The sequence below is a fragment of the Aedes aegypti genome, unplaced genomic scaffold (assembly GCF_002204515.2).
Source record: "Aedes aegypti strain LVP_AGWG unplaced genomic scaffold, AaegL5.0 Primary Assembly AGWG_AaegL5_hic_scaff_1497_PBJ_arrow, whole genome shotgun sequence".
Classification (NCBI taxonomy): Eukaryota; Metazoa; Arthropoda; class Insecta; order Diptera; family Culicidae; genus Aedes; species Aedes aegypti.
In genome coordinates this window covers 1-23522 of record NW_018734940.1, presented here as the reverse complement: position 1 = coordinate 23522, position 23522 = coordinate 1, and the positions used below count along the sequence as shown (strand labels likewise).

The following is a 23522-nucleotide window of genomic DNA, read 5'->3' as shown; positions in this document are numbered from 1 at the left end:
AATAGGCGACCCTGAATTTTTCTCATTTTTTTTATTCATATATTGATGAGGTCTGCCTGTGGAAAAAGTTTCATGAAAATCTGAGACCTTTCGGCCCAAACCCGTACGGAGATAAAAAAAAATTCCCCTAATAAATTGAAAACGTGTTATTTTTTCTCTTATAAGCAGGTGAAATCAACTCACCTGTAAAAACATCTGAACTGCTACGGCAAATGAAATGTAATATGTTGTTAACAAAATGTTAACAAAATCTAAAATTTGTTTTACCAAATTAGGATGATAGTATTGTCTAACACAGAACACCTAGATATAAGAAATGAATGTTATGTTTGGAATGATACTAATATTTAAAGAAGTTAAAAAAACAATTCATATTAATTGAAAAATTTTAAGAAGTGCATTTTTGCAGCAGTACTAATATGTTTTAGAAAATAATCAATCCTATCATCATTTTATTTGTTCATATTATATCCTTCCAACAGGCTGTTCTGGATTTTTCAAACGCAGTATACATCGGAATCGAGTTTACACCTGCAAGGCGGCTGGTGAACTGAAGGGTCGGTGCCCAGTGGACAAAACCCATCGGAACCAGTGTCGAGCCTGTCGATTATCCAAGTGCTTCCAATCCGCGATGAACAAAGACGGTAAGTGGGCAAAAGTAGTATGAAGTTAAGTGGATCCATTTTGTTGGATTCAAGTTTCGCCTAGAGGTGAACCATTGGAGGGATTACCATGCAAGAAGCCTGAAGCGTGTTCACGGTTAATGCGCACTCATTAGGATGGAGTGTCGCGATTTTGAATACCAATCAATCTGTGTTGCGGTTCGACGAAAGCCGAGATGTGCAAACGAAATCACATTACAGGAGGCAAACACAGCTGACGAAGCTTCCACACCTTATTCGCCCAGCCGGGAAATCCTTCAGCGATTTCACAGCTCATTTTCACTTTGGAGATTACATGCACAGTTGAAATATTTGTACAAACAACCTCAAATGAAGCGTTAACCTAGGCGTTCTTTAGCAGATAGAAGAGAACACCGTTCTAGTATCGAGTCAAAACCCAACGCGCTTTTGATCTTTGAGTTATGGTGCCAATGAAATGCTTGGGTAGTCAGTTTCCACCCTCGAATTTCGGTCGGAATTTTACTGCCTTCCTTTCCGGCTCCCTACCTCAGTATGAAACTTCAGGCTGGGAAAGAACATAATTCGCAACTAAGCCATCGGCAGCTGCTCCTGGCGAAGCGAAACGTCTTCCACTCACTCCACCATAAATTGAGTTGAAAAATGACAAACACGTCTGAGAAAGAGGCTTTCGCCACAAACCAAAATTTTGAGTTCAATAATCCCCTTTTAACGCCATTTTCACTCCAGTTGTACTTTTTCGCTTTTCCGCTTCTAAGACGGTTGATGTCTCGCTCGCAGGAGATAAAGTTTTATCCTTTTGGCCAACGAAAGTTGATTGCTGTGTAATGGAATGGTGCGAAATGGTTCAGCAGTGTAGGTGACCACAGGAATATCATAGTTGTTCTGTTAAGGCTTAAGCGGGAATTTTGATAAAACAGCTCACCATGAGCGCGTTTATTTGCTTTAAACTAGTACATCATTAATTTTGATTTATGATGCAGTGAACAATGTTCATGCTTTTTAATTCATTTTTTCTTATTGCAAAATGTTCTTCATCCACTTCTTTCTGGTATTATGTCTCGACTTGAGCAGATCCTGCTACTCAGCTTAGTGTTCTATTGAGCACTTATATGTCGTATTAGACTGATACAAATTTTGAAAATTTTGCTCCCCTATGCTTAAACGGTGTCAATTATGATAAAAATCATTTTCCCAAGTGATTTGGAAGAAATTTGGTTGTGCACACGCCATTTGAAGTTTATATGGAAATTACTATGGAAAAGACAAAGCTTTTGTGTTCAGTCCTTTAACTGCTCGAAGTAATAATCTATGGAAAAGTGAACAAACCCTTCTCATGTGAAATCTTCCCAGCTACAACTTTGCCGTAGACCACATTTTGATGGGACGTAAGGAAAATTTGTTATTATTGATAACAAAGTCTAAACCATGCTGAGATAATCATTCAATTACTTTCAGAGCAACACTGATTTTTGGCTGTAGAACATAGTAGCCTGGATTACTTTGATCTATTCTACCCGCCAGGAGCACCACTGTTGCCTGCCGGGCAGTTGGTTGAGCATGCAAAATGCATACCCAGTTTATGATGATGAATAGCAATTTATCCTGACGTCCAATCAAAGTGTGGTCTTCGGCAAAGTTGTAGCTGAAAGGATTTCACATGAGAAGATTGTGTTCACTTTTCCATAAAATATCATGACGAAGAGATAGAGGGCTGAACACAAAAGGATGGCGTTTTCCATAGTAATCTCCATATAAACTTCAAATGGCCTGTGCACAGTCAAATTTATTCCGATTCATTTCAAACTTTGGGAGGGTGCTATTTACCATAATATAAGTCGTTTAAACATAGGGGAGCGAAAATTTCAAAATTTGCATCACTCTAATGTCGTATACAGTAATTTACTGAGAGCTTTCTTTGCCAATTGGCCATTTTTGTATGCATGAAGATACTCCATGCCCTGAAAAGTCGAGAAAGTTTCCATTACGAAAACATTCCTCTATCGATGGAATTCGAATCCAAGCCCTCAGCTTGGTCTTGCTGAAGAGCAGTGCGTTTACCGCTATGGCACCTGAGCCCTAAAAATATTGCAATTGAAAGTTAAGTAGGTTGGACGGCTTCTATAATTTTTTGCCGATTACCCAAAAGTGATTGGAGAAGCAATTTTTTTCCTAAATTTAGTTTAGCATGTATTTTTTAATGAGAAAATGATTCCAAAATTGATATTATTCACTTAGCTGGTATTTTCAGTCTTTATAACAATTTTTATTCATTATTTAGCCAATTTTATTTTTTCGTTGTAAATTTTATTTTCATGGTTAAATTCTAAAATTTATTATTTATGAATTATTATTCAATGCAATAAATAAAAGAATTCATGAAGAATTGCTATAAATCTTCATCCAAAAGTAGAACTATCCATAAGAGATTTTCAAAGAAAAAGTTTCTTACCTGTTGGGACTATCAGCGGTATTCTAGGATAATTCTCTGGAAGATCTAGGGAAATTGTACAGTTTTTGGAGTAATCTGCATAAAATTGTGTCATAAAAAATCCATGGAAAAATCTCTAAACAAATACTTAATAACTTGGAGAGCTCACTGAAAAAAATCAGAAAGAACTTTCATAAGAAATTCCTGATGTTATCAAAGAAGGGTTTCGTTCCACATAGAATCCTTGAAGAAATTTCAGTAGTACATTGAATGATTCTTGGATAAATCCTCGGAGATTTCTGCAGAAATGAATTATGAAATTGCTGGAGATATTCCGAGAAAATTTTTTTTTTTTCAGGTTTATGGACGAATCCATACGATTTTTCAAGAATGATTTCAAGAGCATTCCACAAACTATTACTGGATTGTTCTGGAAGCATTCATGGAAAATTGCTGGAATATTTTATGAATCTCTGGATAGAAACACCTGCAAAAACTTTGGGTATTGAAAGTATCGTTGACTAAATGATTTGAAGAATTCACTTCATATTTTGAAGAAATTACATGTTGAAATTCTTGATCAAAGGCACAGTTGAATTTAAAGAGATATTAAAAAAAAATGTTGGAAATATTCAAAATCTCTAAATATGAAATTCCTAGAATCCAGAATTCATTGAAAAACAGTCCTTGAACATATTCTGGAGAAATTCCTGGAGAAACATTTGAACCATTTCTTGGCGGAACTCAATGAGATTGTTCTGATAAATTTCTTCAAGCAATCCTCAAGACAGGAATCCGTTAATCCAATATTGATCAAATTTTCCTAGAAACTCTTGGATGAATCTCTGAAATCACTTTGGAAAAAAATCTGGAAATCCCTAGAAACAGTTCTGAAGAAAATCTCAGAAATTTTAAATATGAATATCCGGAGGGTTAACTAGTGGGTTTTCTGGGAGATCCCTATCGGAATTATTTGAGTAATATGTCTTAATATTTATACATGACTATCAGAAGGGTTCAAGATGAGTCCATGGAAAAATTATTGGAGGAATCTCTGGAGGCTAGGGTGCCTGATTCCAGTTGATTCTAGTTGAAATCTGTGGATAAATTCCAGGAGAAACATCAATTCTTTGAGAAATTATTTGTAGAATATCTGTTGAAATTCCTAAAGCTATACTTCAATATTTTCTCAAGCAGTTTTAGAAAAAAATGTATTTTAAAATAAACGTTAAATGGATCGACGATGACACACAAGTCTAATCTGAGTTTCATCTATTGTTTCTTAATGCAAAGTCTAAATCAAAAATTGATAAAAATTTTCATATAAAACTGAAGTTAGTAGCAGGCTTGGTTCCAGTGAGAGCGTAAACTAATGTTAAACTATGTTTATAATAAAAATTCAAAAAATAAATGGGAACCAAAAAAAGTTACGTTTTATCGAGTTACGTTATAAAGAGGTTACGATTTTGGAAATTATGCCTATCGTCCATTATGCCAAACGTCCATTATGTCTATCGTATTTATGCCTAACGTCGTGCACCCGTTTTATGTGCATTGTGCTAGTATGCACACCAAATTTTCGATCAGTCTTCCAGCAATTTCGTTCGGTGAAACCAATTCAGCAATACACAATTTTACTAATGTACAGCACTTCTGAAATTGTTTACCTGAATTCAGCAATTTAACTTGCTGGGTAATTGTTAACATCATCAGGTTTATTGATTATTGAAATTATATGACAGGTGATTGATAATCAACAATCGATTAGAAATTTTGTTGTAAACCAGTGAACATAATTACTGAACTCCAGCAACAGTTGTACATGTCAACCGAGGAACTAAAAAAAAATCCCTTACTTTCATTTGCAAATTAGCATGGAGGTTCGTGAGAAAAAAAATCTATTAGTCGTCCTTTTTTGTATATCTGAGTAAGTACAATATTTAATTAAACACTAATTATTGATAAATAACTCAAGTGTTTATTTCTAGGGTAACAATACCGGAACGGCCAACGGCTTTACTGGTTCCTCCCAATTCCCAGAAAATTTAGGATTTTGTTTACTGTGAAATTAAATGTTTTTAGCAACGGAATAGCATTTGTTTTTTTACGAACTTAACTTAAATTTTGCATCAATCAAAATTTGGCGGCCTGAAATTGCTTTGAACCAGCAAGAAATCCTACGAGAGTAATAAATAATCAAGTGATGATTATTCAGCAAATTAAAATGTACTTTGCTGGATGGTCACTAGGCCGTCCTTTATTTTTCTAAAATGCGAAATGTTATAAGTTCGTCATTGTAAAGTGCTCGTTTTGGTAAGAAAAAAATCAGGTAAAAATTTGAAGTCCGTATGTGGACGCTAAGTGGTCCCCCAACGACCTTAAAGGTATTAGGTGCAGATGGCCCCCGTGCACCAAATCGAGCTCGCTGCTCTAGTGCACGCAACATGAGTACGAAGAGCCACCAGTAACAAATTGTCCTGCGCGCGTTGATCATCAGCATAGAAGTTTTTCAAATATTGCGTGACACAAAATTTGCCAATTTTAGACCCCCTTCCCTATCCCACGTCACAGCTTTTGTATGAAAGATTTAAAATTTTGGTATGGACCGTAACACTACGGAAGATCCCCTCCCTCCCCCTGTTGCGTCACGTAATATTTGAACGATCCCTTTGTAGTTATGAATTTTATGTCAGCGTGCAGTGTTATGAAGCTATCCACAGTATAAAATATTGTTTTACATATAGTTATTTGCTAATTATCAATTTGTTACAAGTGGCTTTTCGTACTCATGTTGCGTACACTAGAGCAGCGAGCTCGATTTGGCGAACGGGAGTCATCTACACCTAATACCTTTAGAGTCGTTGGGGGACCACTTAGCGTCCACGTACGGACTTCAAATTTTTACCTGATTTTCTTCTTACCAAAACGAGCACTTCACAATGACGAACTTATAACATTTCGCATTTAAGAAAAATAAGGGACGGCCTAATGGTCACCCGGGAAGGCGGAAAATCACAATCACATCTCGATACGAACAAATTATGATCGCATATCTCAATTTGATATTGAAAATATGTTCGAAGATTTTATAAATCTCAGCGCTATAGCTCAACATCTGAAAACATGTAAAAAAAACAAAACATATCCGAAAACAAAATGGCAGGACTGAACAGTAGAGTGATGCAAATTTCAAAATTTTTGCTCCCCTATGCTTAAACGATTTAAATTATGGTAAAAAGCATCCTCCCAAAATTTGAAATAATTTGGAAGAAATTTGACTGTGCACACGCCATTTGAAGTTTATATGGAGATTACTATGGAAAACGCCAGCCTTTTGTGTTCAGCCCTCTATCTCTTCGTCATAATATTTTATGGAAAAGTGAACACACTCTTCTCATGTGAAATTCTTCTAGCTACAACTTTGCCGAAGACCACATTTTGATTGCACGTCAGGAAAAATTGTTATTCATCATCATAAAGTGGGTTTGCCTTCAGTAAGCTTCACCAACTATTCGGCAGGCAACAGTGGTGCTCCTGGCGGGAAGAATAGATCTAAGTAATCCAGGCTACTATGTTCTACAGCAAAACAGCAGTGTTGCTCTGAAGGTAATTGAATGATCATCTCAGCATGGTTTAGACTTTGAAATCAAGAATAACAATTTATCCTTACGTCCAAACAAAATGTGGTCTTCGGCAAAGTTGTAGCTGGGAAAATTTTACATGGGAAGAGTGTGTTCGCTTTTTCATATATTATTATGACGAGCAGATAGAGGACTGAACAAAAAAGGTTTGGCTTTTCCATAGTAATTTCCATATAAACTTCAAATGGCGTGTGCACAACCAAATTTCTTCCAAATCACTTCAAATTTTGGGAGAATGATTTTCATCATAATTGACACCGTTTAAGCATAGGGGAGCAAAAACTTCAAAATTTGCATCAGTCTACTGAACAGTGTGACGTCAAGACAATCTCTAGAAGCGAAAAGTAGTCTCAGAAGGCGAAGACAACGATGCTCTCATTCTCATGAACTGTGGGTTCGATTCCCGCTTCAGTCCGGAAAACTTTTCGTCAAGAACGTATTTCGACTGTGCCACTGGGCGTTGCATGCTTGTCCGTTGTCTAGTGTGGTGCTTCCTTCAAAGGACATAATCGCCCACTGGAAGCATGCGGTGTCTTTTTAACTTCCAACTGGTAGGCATAGCCGATTGGTTAGCATCTCTATTTATAGATCCGAAGGTCAAGGTATCGATCTAGGTTGCCGACTTTTTGATTATTTTTATTCATCGTCATCTGTCAGATCATATTTTGATATTGATTTGTTGGTCAATCAATGAACTTACCAGATATTGTTTTGATCTTATAATATCTTAACAAGATATTGTTCAATACTTCTCCATATTATTTTTGATATTATTTATGATCATTTACCTCTTATCTCCAACAAACCAATAGCTGATTATTATCGTCATTAATTACTGTAGAACAACAAATTATGATATTGGTTAGCTTTTTCCACCTACTCGGGCAGTAAACATGCTATTATTTTTATGCGAATTTGAGTTGCTGAAAGATCCAGCAAATTTCATTTTACTGGATCGATTGCTGAATTTACAACACAAGAAATATAAGCAAAAATTTTGCTGTTTTAAAGAAATAAAATTTTGGTGTGCGAGTTCGATTCTCGCTTAGGTCTGGGAAACTTTTCATGTGTAATATTTTTCGACTGTTTGTCACAGTGCTTTGTTGGTTAACAATTGTTAGTCCGCTGTCTAGTGCGGCGCTTGCCATAAATTGTGTTTTATTTTTTGCGGTAGGAGCTGTATGTTTCCGCTGATTTCGTTTTACCCACAAATGTTCACCTATTCGCCGAAAAAAAAAGGGAAACAAAACCCAACGTGGGATCTAAATATCAGTTTCACGTTTCGTTTCTCCCACCGAGGTTAAATTAATTATAAATTAACTAATTTCGTGTTTCAAGTACGCTACTCATGATGATTTTCCGGTTTTTCCATCCCGTCGGCTGGTCGGGGTTGATGCTGATGCTGCAACAGCGCATGGGGGGAAGCAGAGAAACTCTGTGCCATGTGTGAAAAGGTAAATAGCTGTATACGATCCTGCTGCCATCAGTTGGGATGTTCGGCCAAAGGTGTCTGTTGTGGATAGCATGTGTAAGTAAATATTTATGCTCTGGTGTGGGTGGGTGGATGGATGGGGTGAGTGCTGTCGGCTCTGGCAAGTGCTTCTGTTCCCACGCGCTTTTGATGGTCGGCTTTTGGTTTGATGCCACCGACCGAGAAGCACATGTGAGTGACGATTGTATAGGCTAGCCTACACATACCTAGTGTTGACGATCTGCGACCCCTAAATGTTGAATAGATGGGCTTCACGGTGTTTGAAATTGTTTTCGATATGCGCTATAATTTTAGATGAACTCTAACGCTCCAGATGCATTAATGTTGTGGTTGATTTAATGCTTTTGCACAGTTGGGAATGAGTTGAAGATGGAAACATTTCAAGTGAAAGAAATTGAGAGAATACTAAAGTTATAACTATCTTGAATAAGCTGACGGAAAATTCATTACGTTTATTATTTGGCGTGGAAAATTTGTGCGATCTATTCAACAATAATATTAGTGTGACTTTACGATGATTGTCGTTGAGTTTTTTTCCCTTGGCATTACGTCTCTAATGGGACAGAGTCTGCTTCTCAACCCAGGGAAGGAAAGGAAATTTCCATTACGAAAAGATCCTGGACCAAACGGAAATTGAACCCAGACCCAGACCTTCAGCATGGCTTTGTAGCCGCCGACATTACCACTAAGGTAAGGGAGGCCCCGTTAAGTTATAGGAAGTTAGAAAATTTTATGCTACAAAAAATAAGTTGCTTAAATGCAAAGGGGTGTAAGTGACATTATGGTCGGTTTTGACTTAAACACATTGAAAATGTCATTATCAGATGATGTTTTCCATTCAACAGAAAAAAATAACAAAATTAGGTGATTATTTTGGCTTTCATACAATTTGTATGTATATGCTGGAAATATTTCAGTGTGTTTTTTTTTAATGTCACAACTTTCAGTAAAAATTGAGTATCTTCTTCTTCTTTCTGGCGTTACGTCCCTACTGGGACAGAGCCTGCTACTCAGCTTAGTGTTATTATGAGCACTTCCACAGTTATTAACTGAGAGCTTACTTTGCCAATGACCATTTTTGCATGTGTACATCGTGTGGCAGGTACGAAGATACTCTATGCCCTGGGAAGTCGAGAAAATTTCCAACCCGAAAAGATCCTCGACCGGTGGGATTCGAACCCACGACCCTCAGCTTGATCTAAAATTGAGTATACTAAGTTCAAAAATTGTTTTTTGGGAAATTTATACAAAGTAAGAATAACTCATTGCCTTTCGAATGCGCAATAGAGAGTTCATTGGGGCCTTCCTTAGTTGAGTGGTTAGAGTCCGCGGCTACAAAGCAAAGCCATGCGGAAGGTGTCTGGGTTCGATTCCCGGTCCGTGCAGGATCTTTTCGTAATGGAAACTTCCTTGACTTCCCTGGGCATAGAGTATCATCGTACCTGCCACACGATATACGAATGCGAAAATGGCAACTTGGGCAAAGAAAGCTCTCAGTTAATAAATGTGGAAGTGTTCATAAGAACACTAAGCTGAGAAGCAGGCTCTGTACCAGTGAGGACGTTAATGCCAAGAAGAAGAATAGAGAGTTTCAATTGGACGTGTAATCACAGATATACAGTCATACCTCGATATAAGGTAGCCTCGATATAACGTAACCTCGATATATCGTCTATGTGAAAAGTTAGCTATATTTTTTGTTATTTGAAGTGAAGAGCTTCAAAGATCAAAAGTATGTCCTTTGAAATACGGTTGCTTTGCAGTCGTAATATAGTTGTAAATTCTTTGAGGCCAATTTCTAGGACAAAACTTGAATAAATGATCAGCATGATAATGCTCTAAAGGGCCTGCATTAGCTTTGTGGTAATTTCTGCGACCATAAAGCAAATCCATGTTGAAGGTATCAACTTTTTCGTTTCCTAGTCGATCCAGGATTTTTTCGTTTCCTTCATTTCGTTGACCATGAAGTATGCAGTGTGCCCAAATAAGAATGCAAAATAGCTCCTTTAGCATAGCAAAATTTTGGCTAATAAATGTGAAAGTACTCCTAGAAAACTAAACTAAGAATTTGTTCTGGGGCCTAATGCCAAGAATAAGAAGGATAATAAGAACATAGTTGAGGGGGGTCCGTAGCCTTGAGGTAACGCTTTCGCTTCATAAGCGGAAGGTCATGGATTCAATTCCCAGCCCCTCCAAAAAATAACCCGTCTAGCCACCAGAAGACGCCGCACGGAGGACCGTGCTTAGGGGAACACATCCATCCTCCGTCAGTATCAGATGGTGACTGAGACAAACTGACCCACTTCGCAGGCAGCTAGCCTCAAACGACTCAGGAACACGGCAAAAGGAACCACCGCAAGAGCAATTGACTATGGTTTATGGAAATCGATTGGACCAACAGCAGAACACTCTCCTACCTGCTCGGTGTGAGAGCAAAAGAGCAGAAGAGAGTAAAAGCAGATGTAAATATAGATTAGCTAAAAATAGAATTGTGTCGGTAAGGAAGATACAGATAAACTGATTCCGGCACAGTAGTGGCCACGAGCACGAAGTGCCTTTAAAAAAAAAAAAAAAAAAAAAAAAAAAAAAAAAAAAAAAAAAAAAAAAAAAAAAAAAAAAAAAAAAAAAACAAAAATAAGAACATAGCTGTATATGACCTGCTGCTCATCTTTTGAGTTTGGTTGTACACAAATAACTGTCAAACTTCATCAGAGATTATCTCTTCTTTAAACTGAAGGCTGTTCTTTATAGTTATAATGTCGACAAAATTATTGAAATTAGTGCTGCTAATATTTTAACCAAAATTTATGCTTTTATAAATAAGCCGTTCGTCCGGGCATACCAATTCAATAATCAATGTAATTTTAGCTCTTAGTACTTCTACCATACATTTTCGCTTGTTTGATTTATAGGCTATTCTTCAAACTTGTATGGTTAATTCAATGACTGGACTGTTTGGAAAATCAACTTCTTCCATTAATATGTTTTCTTTGGGTATTTGCTATTCTTATGGTTATTGGAATCGTAAATGTAAATATTTTCATTGAAAATTTCGTTTCGACTTGTTCTTGAATGATTATGGGGAAAACTTGGGAATTAAATAAGTTGTACGCTCTATGCAATAAAATCGAGAATATTATTTTGAACCTGAATGCACGCCATGCTAAATTCTGAATATTGTGCTACGTTAAATTTGAACTTGACTTCTGTTTCTAAAATAACTACTCAATCAAATTTTACTTTACTCGACGTATAAATATTTTGTGGTGAAAATTGTTTGCACAGAGGTAAAGGAACTTTTTTCACTACATTAAATTGAAGAGCAGATTTGGAATGGGAATTCAACGCCAAGAAGATGGTTGTCACGCTACCAAAAAATATTGTTGAAAATAATTTCACCTATCGTAACATAAATTTTTGACATGACTCTTGATTGTTGTCTTCAAGTTAATCATTTGCATTTTAAGTGCATGTATTTATATTGAAGATTTCCCTTCTTTAGAATTAACACAATTACGTATTAGAAACAAAAAAAGTCATATACTCACTAAAATAAATATCTCCAGAAACTAAAAACACTTCGATTGCACATTGCAAATATAAATGGATACATACAAGAATGGATTGAGCTGGATTTTAAAATTATACAATGACCTTGACAACATTCTGCTTCCATATCTTGCGTTAATGGGTCCAATGTCAACCCACACTCTCGTAACTAAGGATATGTGAAATGAATATTTTCCACGGCGATACAAAACGAAACGATATGTGAAATTTTCAAAACTGTTCGTAGCAAAATGAAACGAATAATTGAAATATTCCGCAAAACCCGATACGAAATTCAAATCCTAACGAAATGCTTCGAAACAAAACGAAATTTTTCTGAATTTTCCGCGAAATTTTGTTGTGTAGTGATAATTTTGCTATACATGCACGAAAAGTCACTTCTTTGGACAGTGTCATTCAATATGTTACGTACATTTTACTGCTAAACTTCAGCCGTTTTGAGTGACAAATATGTCCCATGACAAAAATATTCAAGTTCCTGTGTACGCATCATTGGTTGCACCCCTAGAGCCTAACTTTGTGCACTTTTTTAATAACTTGTAAAAATAGTGATAGTTATTGATTAAATTTCAATTTCATAGAAGAACTATTAAGTATCGTAAGTAACACGCTATGTCTAAAACAGCAGATCATAATTTGTTGGTTGGGACATAGCGTGAGTAACTCTGAAAAAATCAAACAAATTTTGCACCATGATATTCATGCTTCAGCCAAATGCGCACTGTTTCCGCTGCGAAAAGTCAGTTGCGTAAACGGCAGACTTAGGCAAGAGAAATCTTTTTCAATCGATTCCTTAGTTTTATTCGACTCACCTACAACTATAAATGATTATTCGATAAAGTTAAGGTTTCATATAGAATTTTGTCTTAGCAAAAACGAAACAGTAAGTTTTCCTCAGAATGGACAATAAATCGTAGAAAATAACAATGTTTCTTCAATTTGCCAAGGTATTTGGACGTTCTTGTTTTTCTTGAGTTATTGACCAACCCGAAGAAAACCGCTTTTAAAACTTTGATATTGCTCCATTCTTTCTAGAAACTTAACGACACTTGAAAATGAATTTGCATCCAGGGATGCCAAAAAAAAGCAAAAAAGATGCCAAACAATATACTGCAACCCGAATTTGCACGGCTTCTGGTAAAAATGATTTATTCGAAGTCTAGTACACGACACTGAAGACGGCCTTACAGTTGAGGTCGAAATACGCGTAATTGTCAAAGGATACAAACTCTAGTGGAATTAAATGGTATAGTACTGAATTCGGGTTTTTCATCTACTCAAAAATATTAAATTTTAAACATGTGCAGCTGTTAGCGTCCGAATATTTATCAGTTTATGAAATCGTTTTTTTTTGTGGATTACCATGTATCATTTCATAAACTTTTGTTTAAATATAAAAAAATGTAAATGACACATTGTGGCGAAATTGATCAACATATAATAAAACAGGTAATGGAATAAAAAAGTACACTGTATGCTGAATTTGGGTCTCCTGAATTTAAAAATAATGTCAAAATTTATACAACTCGTGTATTGGATTATTTTATTGCAAAATTAAACATTGTAAATCTGTAGAATACGCCTAAATGTAGGCATTTTCCCTTGAAATAAGCGTGTTATTCGAGAATAAATGGTTTTATAAGCAAACAACTATTATTGTAATGCTGTATGTTTAAAAAAAATATGTCCGGTAGTTCATACTTACTTGTCATACTTGTGGAGTCCGTAGTTAGCACGGCAATCAGACATCTACGAATTTCTATGCTGCAGTAGTCATCTAATGTTATGACCCATGGTACACAAACTTATCCACCAACTCGAACTTAACTGGTGATGTTTTATTAAGATAATTTATGAAGAACCAAATAAATTAATTATTAACAAAATAATTTTAACAGGTTCAATGATTATCTATAGTGCAACCAGCTTGAATTAGGCTAAACAAATGACATAGCTATTTTCAATTACATCTCTGGATGTGACTTTGTGAAGGTCACTTTAAGTCACTTTTTTGATAAATCACTATAAAATATTTTCCCCTTCATATAAAATAAAGGCTGCAAAGTTTCACACATAACAATTAATGGAACCCCGTTCGTCAACGGGTGTTAAACTCCAACCACTGACAGCTTCAGTTTCACATGTCCTTTAGCACCGACAGTATCTATAGAGACATCATTATGGTACTACTACTAGACCCAAACACAATTCCTGATTTCCCCATCAACCCTTGCAAGTAAAGCAGATTGAAATTCCCAGCTCTAATCGACGACGCGTCTGACGAGCTCTAAAATGCATCCATTTCCACCTCAGGCGATCTTTTTTCAACATTCCTTTCGCCGGAAAAGTTCAATTTTAATTTGCCATTCACCAATCGATTGGGGTATAGTTGCGGATCTATCGAACGATGGCTTCTGGGTAGACTCTTGCTTCCACTAATGCTTCCATTCCGTGACGCGAGTGTAATTAATTTTTCATTGCTTTGGTTACAGTGCCTTTTTTGCGATTTTTTCCCGTTCCAGCTGTTCAACACGAACGCGGTCCGCGGAAACCCAAGCTGCAACACCTTCAGCCAAATGGACATCATCCACATCATCTGGGAGGACCATTCGTGAACACATCGTCCTACGGCCACGTTCCTCATTTTGCCAACCTGCACCATTCAGCAATGCAACAGAGCTCGATCCTTCATCATCCACAGCCTTTGTCCTTTGCCCCATTGGGACACCACATGCCTCCAACGCTCCTGCCTCCAGTAAAATTAGAACAAACTAAATTTGAATTTCCTCCCACCAGCAATGGACAGTTACCTCCCTCATTGTTACCCTCTGTCAAACTAGAACAGAACAAAATGTCTTCGTTCGACTTCCCGCCATCGAGTCATCGATTCTACAAACCCTTAGAGCAACTCCCTCCTTCACCTACAAATTCCAAAAGTTCAATAAGTGTAGACTCTCCATCAGAAGGCTTAACCAGTCCACAACCTTCGACGATAGACTGTGGATCCAGTGTCCTTAGCCCTACCCCAATCAATGCTAGTAATCTCAGTCTTCCTTCACCATTGTCCCAAACTGGGGTGTTAGATATCATAATGAGTTCCGATAAATGCCAGGAATTCATCCAGTATCAAATGCACAATAACAATCTGATGTTCCCAGGATACAATTCACCGGAAACAGGTGAAACAGTTCCCCAACCACCTCCTCCGCCTCCACCACTGATTCCACATCCCACACCTTTGACTGCTGACAGCCCCGGAATACGATTACCCACTTGGGAAATTCTACAGGTATTTCCTTTATTGTTAAGAAATTACCATCGAACAGATATTATCGTCAACATTCCAATTACAGGAAACCACCGCCCGACTTTTATTCATGTCAGTGCGATGGGTACGCTGTTTGATCCCCTTCCAAACGCTGTCCAAGAATGATCAGCATCTTTTGCTACAGGTTTGTTCGAACCGATGACTAATGAATTTGTATGGACATTTATACGTTTCCCCTTTTACCTCAAATCTACCAACAGGAATCGTGGAAGGAGCTGTTTCTGCTAAATTTCGCCCAATGGAGTGTTCCCTGGGATCTGAGTGCATTGCTCGAGAGTCCACAGGTGCGTGATCGAATACCGCATGATCCTGCCACCCAGATGGAAATGAAAACGATGCAAGAGATACTGTGTCGCTTCCGGCAGATTTCCCCGGATCTCAGCGAACTAGGCTGCATGAAGGCAGTGATACTATTTTCTCCAGGTGTGTATATACTTTATTCAGTTTAATAGACATATACAATTTGATGGTTGAACAGAATACTAAGGCGTACACAGAAAAAAATATTTAATTTTCAATGTGATTTAAACTGAAATCTACTGTAAATATAAATCAAATTCGTGTGTTATTACAGCATCATGTAAATTTAAATAAATATACATTCAATTTTCAACTAAAAATGGTTGAAAATTATATGATCGTGTAAATTTAAAGTGAATTCAATTGAAAAATAATGGATTGGTCGTTGAAATTTACGTTTATTTCGATGCTCCAAATATGTACATGAAAATAAACTTAAATTTACAACATATTTTTAGCTGTGTAGCTCAGCAAAACAGATTCAAATGACCGAAGTTTAACGCGGGAAATGTATAACTATGAAGAAAGATAAATACTTCATGAATCTATGTTTTTATTTAGCATAGAACAGATATGCATCTTAGGGACCCAAAAAGCCATAGTGCTAAACGGATAGCTATTCAGCAAAACCAACCAGAGGATCATGGACTCAAATCACGTCGACCCAGGGCATAGAGTATGGGCATGACTTTACCATACTGCCATTTCGAGAATAGTGCAGATAAAATCTTATTTTCACACATTTTAATTCAGGCACTTATCAAAAGCATATTTTAAATTTTGGACTATTTCTTCCGCTACCTGCTTGTTGATGGTGTTATATCTCTGGAAGCTCCACTTATCAGTTCTTCACAAACCGCGTTAAATCTGGGTGTCTTTGTTGTACGAAATTTGTGCTAGGTACGTTCAACAAAAATCTGACAAAGTATATTTGTTATTGCCGATACGCTAAATGATCAGACTATCGCTTATTTTATTGAAAATGATAAACTTTAGTATATGAAACTCGAAAAGAAACTTCAAATCCGTTATCAGCTGTGGTCGATTCTTAAAAGGGTCAAAACCAAGTCCTTATACATATATCCATTAAAACATGTAAAAATATAACATCTAGGCAACAATATCCAAGAGTCTATATATTTGACATAAAATACCTGAAAAGCTATGATTTCGTGAAGTTATCTTATGTGAAGAGCAAAACTAACGATTTTTTTTTAGAATTTTACCATTTTATCAAAAAATTCCTAGCAAAGCCAAACTAAATAAAAAAAAATTCTTGTGGAACATGTTAGATACAATGTGCTTGAACTCACCACATCGCAGGATTTTCATAAAAACATTCATTACTAATTAAGTTCCAACAAAACACAAAAATAGAGTCTGTACTGGCTAGATAGGAATTGATTTTTTTAAATCACAAATTTTAATGTTAAAAGTTATTTTATCAAACAAAGCTTCAACAGGTAGCATTTGCAATGCCCCAAGAAAAAATACAACAACATAAAAATATTTATTTGTTTGAAAAATTATTGTGATTCTCTTTATCAAAGTTGTGCCCATACTTCAGGGGACGGACCTGGTGTAGTGGTTAGAACACACGCCTTTCACGTCGAGGACCTGGGATCGAATCCCATCCCCGAGATAGTCACTAAAAATTTCAGTGACGATTTCCTTCGGAAGGGAAGTAAAGCCGTTGGTCCCGAGATGAACTAGCCCAGGACTAAAAATCTCGTTAATAAAGATAGAAAAAAAATACTTTCTGGGACGCCCTATAGGGTAAGTGTACCAGTTATGGACATAGTGGTTCCCTATTTCGCCATACGTGATTACTTTAATGTCTTCAAATTTTGAAAACTTTTGTGCGTTGTAGTAGTTAGATTTAAGATATATCTTGATGTTAAAACATTCAAAACGATTTAAAATGTGAAAGTAATCAAAATTTCACATATCGCCAAATAGGGAACCACTATGGCCATAACTGGTACACTTTCCCTATCTTGCATGTGTATGAGTGTTTGCTACATAGTAAACACATTCGCGACCCATTGGAAGCCCACACAATAGAAACCTCAGCCAACACAGTTGCTGGCTGGTGTAGTGTGCAATTTCAATACCGTAATCCGGGGTATCATTGATCAGCGGAGTAACATTGATCGGAATGACGCATCTCGTAAAATGTTCGTATCATCTTTTATTGATGGAACATTTCCAAATCATGAATGGTGCTTCTCTTTCTTGTATTCATGAGCTAATGAAAGTGAAGATTTTTGCGGAAATTGCGTTTACCTTGTGCGTAAATTTGTCAATTTTTCGAAACAATTAATTCAATGGGTAAGGATGACACTACGAAGATTCATGTCTTACATAAGTTCTGCAAAAGATATGAGCAAGGAAAATGCGGTTCTTACTAAAAATGGCATCGCCGAAAACGATTCCGTTGTCAAAACTATCATAAGTATGCTCAATTAGGCAGCATTAACGAATTACTGTAAAGTATATAGAATTTCCTTAGGAAATTGCCTACTTTTAGGTCGGGGTGTTTTTAATTTTAAAATAACTCAAAAAGTAAATGACTTGTAAACGTTTGACCTTCATATTCGGCTTCGGGAGCCATGATTTCAGTAAGTAACGACATTTTCAATAATACCGAATATTGTTAACATAGGTGATCAATGTTACCCCATATCGACTATACCAAAAAATTACTTAAAACATTTTTTTTAAACATGATTAAATCTTTCAAAAAACAAAATGCAGTATGTAGTCACGAGCTATGGCTGGCAGTACTTGTTTTAAAAATATAAAACATGCAACATATGCATTTTCAAACGAAATATTTAAGAAATATTCAAAAAAATGATCAATGTTACCCCGGTTTACGGCACCTAAAAAAATAATGCACTCTCGGACTAGGCATTGGATACCCGAGCAGAAGAAAATAACTACTGAATACCAAATTGAGGTATTCCATACCAGATAATTTCCAATACTTACAACCTGAATGAGGTATGAATGAGCCCTGCATAAAAGGTAAAATACCTCAAATAATACCTTCTGCATATTCTACAAATACCAAGCTGATAATTAGATCAGGTATTGTAATACCTAAATAATACTTGATGGATTTTCATATAAAAGTGAAATTTCCAATACTAGTTCAATACTTCCAGCAGTCCTCAATAGCTGTCGAATACCAAAATGAATTATTTTAAATTGTTTTAAATATTTTTTTCAAATACCACTACAATACCAAAATGAGGTATTGATAACTGAACAATACCCTATTGTGGTATGATACCAAAATATGGTATTCATAAGTTATTGGCGAGTTATTCTTTCCTCCTCGGGAATGTATAGAAAGCGTTGTGTTTGGATGTGCATCTAATTCTTCCAAAAAAGGTGCACTTTGCGAAAAAAGACCACGTGATGATTTAGCTGAAATCGAATTCAGGTTAACTTCTGCGTTCAGGGAGATCAGGGAGTCGTGAGTTCGATTCTCACTGAGAAGACGTGTATTTTTTTCGCAAAACTTCACAAAAATTTGTCCATTAAATCCAATTGCAAAATATATGTAATGTTTAGCTTCGGTAGTTGTTAAACTTCCACTCGGCTGATTAGCCGTAAACCACGATTCATAATTAAAAACATGTAAAGAGAGAGATATTTTTTTTCACGCATACGATGACAGTTCCTTACGAGGATTTCCGTTGGTGCGTGTGCTTTGTGGAATCTCTTTTTGCTTCGTAGTCGCGAATACGCGGTCCCAGTGGTACAACGTATGGGTCACTGCACAACAATCTTCCTCTCTCTTATACTTTTACATAAAATTTGTAAACAACAAGGCCAGTAAACGTCTAAATCCCATACAAAATCAAAACAGTGCAGAGCCCCATAGTCGCTGTATTTCATTGTAATTAACGAACCTACGGCCTGCTTTGATTGCTCAGAACCTATTCGACGAGATGATCTCTACAATCGTTGAAGATAATGAAAGGCTATCTAAAAGGACAAATCTCTGCTAGCACATGATGTAAATATTGAAATACCAGAAATTTAGAAAAAAAAATATAGGTAGCGTAAAAGCACCGGTTTTGGCCAGCCTAAGAGAAAATGTCAATAAAAATTAAATGGGTAGCCGTAATTATACTACAAATATGTCAAATGCAAGGTTTCAATCCATATTATGTGTGTAAATATCAGAGCTATAACCATTGTTTCGCTTTGAAAATCCCGTAGGTCAATATAGGCCAACGGAACCAGTTTCGGCTAGAGATTTATCTTTGGTTCCTAAATTGGCCAATCGCATTGATTTCTCATGAGAGTGGTCAAAACTAGGACTGCCCTGGCCAAATTAGGTGTATGGGAGTTATGTGAGCTCTCGATTTGTGCACATTGAAAAATGGTAAGCTAATCCCAAGCCCCATTTAATAATTCCCTGTGCAACTTCGATTGTTCTGGTCAATCACGGAGTAGCAACTACGAATTATACGGTCATCTTTAAAAATAATAAAGACAATTGTCAAAAATGTAAAAAGTTGCCGCTTAACATATGCAGTAACTTTGCCGAACATAGTATAGCAATATTTTCACTCTTTGGAACTGAAAAAGCTAATGATCGTGTTTTTTGAGTTTTAAACCACTGTGCAGGGTTGAAACTTGCAACACATCGATATGTAACCGAATTGACGGTTTCTGTAGAAAGAATTAAAATCATATTTATATATTGCGTCGATTATTGAGCTTAGGCATAAAACAAAGGATTTAGGTGATAATTTGAGAATTGGTTCTTATTTTGGCTGGTTTGCTGAAGGTGAAATTGTTTCGCACTTTTGATCGTATAAAAACAAGGCTGAAAATCGTCCCCCAGTACCACACAAATGGCAGAAATATGTCATTCGAGGTATTTGCTATGAGGTATAGAGCTCTGCACTGTTTTGATTTTGTATGGGGTTTTGACGTCTAGTGACCTTGTTGTTTACTAATCTCACGAAGGGGTGAAAGAGAGCAAATGATTTTTGTGCAGAGCGCCATAGAAATGGTCAAGAAATTTTCTACAGTGAGCTCCATTTGGATTGACATTTCTCTTCAAATGCGTTCTGCAATCAAAGAAAAAATGCTTTTCTTGAGCATTTCTCGCAAGAAATTTCCCACACATCGAGATAGGCGATTACTTTTCTGTTGAAGTGCATTACTTCCCATAATAAAATAATTATTGAGTTTCGAAAGTATTTTGAGATTCCGTTGATAAGTACAGTGCCTTCCGATTTTGGCAACAATGCGTGATTTTTATGTTACAAAATCGGGGATGTGCAAAATTCGGGAATTTTGAAATGCTTAGGGAAACATGGTTCAATTCGGACCACATCTTTTCAGCACGATGAACGGCATGAAATATTTTCCCAAAAGCCTGATTAAGCGCACGCACTTTTTTCTCAGAGAGTTTTGTGATACTTCCTATCAGGACATGTTTGCACAAATTTTCTGCAGAAGGTCCAAACCTATTTTAATTCGGACCCTCCATGTTCTAATTAGGACCACCCTGTGCTTGATTGTTTTTGCTATGGTAGTTTTAAAAAAAAACTGCGATTTATTTGGTATCGAAGCTTATTGAACTTCTTCTGAAAGCTCAAATATAAAAAATAAACTAAATACGTGAAAAAATTCAATATAATTCAATTCAGAACTAGCTCAAGTAAAATGTGAATTTCTAAAAAAAAAAACTAGGGTGAAATCCGAAACTGATAAAAATTAAATACAGTCAACTCTCTGTAACTCGATTTAAATGGTCGTGTATGGGAGAAGGATAACACATTTTTTGGAGCTTTGGCAAAAATACATAAAAAAATCATTTCAGCTTTGAATGTAGTTAAATTTCAACACATATCAAAACTTTGCATGAAACAGTTGGGTTTAAAAGGTGAACTTGTACGGAAACCTGAAAGAGACACCATCGGGGACATCAAGTTGAAGAAGTATCGACTTACATTTTAGGGTCAAAGTAACTATACTAAAGTAATTATAAAACGAAGCCAAACTCCAAATTTTCAAGCTCAAAACACATTATATAGAGTAAGGGAAAGTTGAGTGTATTGTTTTCAGCACTCGTAAACTTTTTTTTTTGTATCGTATTGTCAAACTATTTTGGGAAGCTGTATCCAAAATAGGCTGGAGAAGCTTTTCAAGTAACTGGTTTATTGATTTCTTTATTTGTTGGTGGTCTACCGTGATCTTAGATTTTTTTCGGAGACTTTTTCTTGATTGCACCAGAAATAAAGAAATCATCGATAAATATTACTACTTCTATGATTATTTACAAAGCCGAGAAGACTTTTATGGGATGGAGCTCTTGGAATAGACGAGTGCTCGTTGAAAATCAAGAGGTCCCTATTGACCCATATCAAAAGGTCCGGATTGGACAAACACACAACTTGAGATTTTCAAACAAGTTACACAACAGTACATAAGATATATCAAAACCATTATGATCAGATGAAAGTTTAGGCTTGGAGGATTCGATTGTAAAAAAACACAGAAACATTAGAGATTTATTGTCCCTTACAGAAGCTTGGAAATAATGACAACAACCAGCACACTAGAGCACTACAAAACAACAAACTTCCAAAGTCTTTAGCTTTCATTTTGTCCCAAAAGATTGAAAATCGGTTATAATATTTTTTTAAATAAAAATTTTGTAAAATAACTTTTTTCTGGTCACCCTTTTTCGGAAATGGTCACCCTAATCAAAAAATCCAAAAAACACGTGTATTCTTATTTCCCCACTAGATCGGTTCTTCATGGAATGGCTGAATATTTACAACTGACTTAACTTGCCAGAGTGGCTTAAATACGTTTTTATATGACTTAAACCAGTAAGCTTAGTTTTAATAGAAATAAATCAAAGAAATAAATTTCAATATAATAATGATGTTATGTTCGATACAGGTGAAACATTCAATGCTGAATATTATCTTATTTTTCGACTTCAACACTAAGCGATCAGCGCACTAAAGTCTGCCGTATTTATTTTGCTTCATAAAATTTACTTCTTTTGTACATCTGGTACTAACTCTTGATGGTTACGTCTAGTTTTCCATCGAGAATTATCCTCATCACTTCAAATTATTCCTATTCTACATTCTCAGACACAACATGATTTGAATTACCGGGAAACATTATGTCATACATTTTGTATGAAGATTAATAAAGTTTCTTTTAACAACTTCAAACAAATCCCCAGTAAGTACTACTTCAGTATCAACATCACTAGGGCTTCCAGTCGCCAGTTTCTGCTTTCTTCTTCATAAAATATGGCACATTATCAACTCATCTCCATATCACCGCAATACGAATTACTACACTGAAAGCAGGAAGCCCGAGTTCCTTATAAAGAAGCCCAAGGGGATCGTTCAAATATTACGTAACGCAACAGGGGGAGGGAGGGGGTCTTGCATGGCGTTACGGTCCATACAAAAAAATAAAATTTCCCATACAAAAGCTGTTACGTGGGAGAGGGAGGGGGTATGAGATTGACAAATTTTGTGTTACGTAATATTTGTATGAACCCAAGAAGAATGCCCAAGTAGACCGAAATGCAGGTGGAGAAAATACAAAAAATACTATAAAATGACTACAGTACGTACAGTGCACTGTTTTAACATCAAGTTGTTTAAAAGCTATCAAATGATACATCGACTGCAAAATATTTCATAAATAATAAACCTCCTTTAATAAGTAAGTATTTTAAATTCAATTTATCTTTTGATCAATATTTACCAACTTGACTTGAAGTACAAGAAGCAAATATTTCATATATCCCAGCAAATTGTGTACTTTGTGAAATGCACGAACCCATTTCTTTCAATGTACTAAAGCTCTAGCTCTTTTTACGAATGATTCATGCGTTGCTTATAAATATTCGTTCTCAATACGAAATAAACGAATTTCGATTACGAAATGTTTAGTACATACTAACAATCATTGTTTGTTTTGATTTGGAGCTTAATTTTTATTACGAAGCTTGTTGCATACATTTTACGAAACTGATTCGTTACAGTAAACAACGAATAATTTCGTGGTTCAAACGAACGATTTCGTAATATAAAACAATATATACATATTT

The 23522-nt window shown here is 36.0% G+C and overlaps 1 protein-coding gene across 1 annotated transcript in view; it reads left to right on the top strand.

The window, feature by feature from the left end:
• Window positions 1-15526, top strand: part of LOC110680496 (nuclear receptor subfamily 2 group E member 1-like) — a gene marked incomplete at its 3' end in the record, with an annotated part of 49152 nt that extends 33626 nt beyond the window's left edge. The window contains exons 3-6 of the mRNA XM_021856296.1: window positions 483-644; window positions 14298-15064; window positions 15129-15227; window positions 15304-15526. Coding sequence (XP_021711988.1) covers window positions 483-644; window positions 14298-15064; window positions 15129-15227; window positions 15304-15526 — 1251 coding nt within the window. The remainder of the gene's footprint in view (window positions 1-482; window positions 645-14297; window positions 15065-15128; window positions 15228-15303) is intronic.
• Window positions 15527-23522: the final 7996 nt, after the last annotated feature.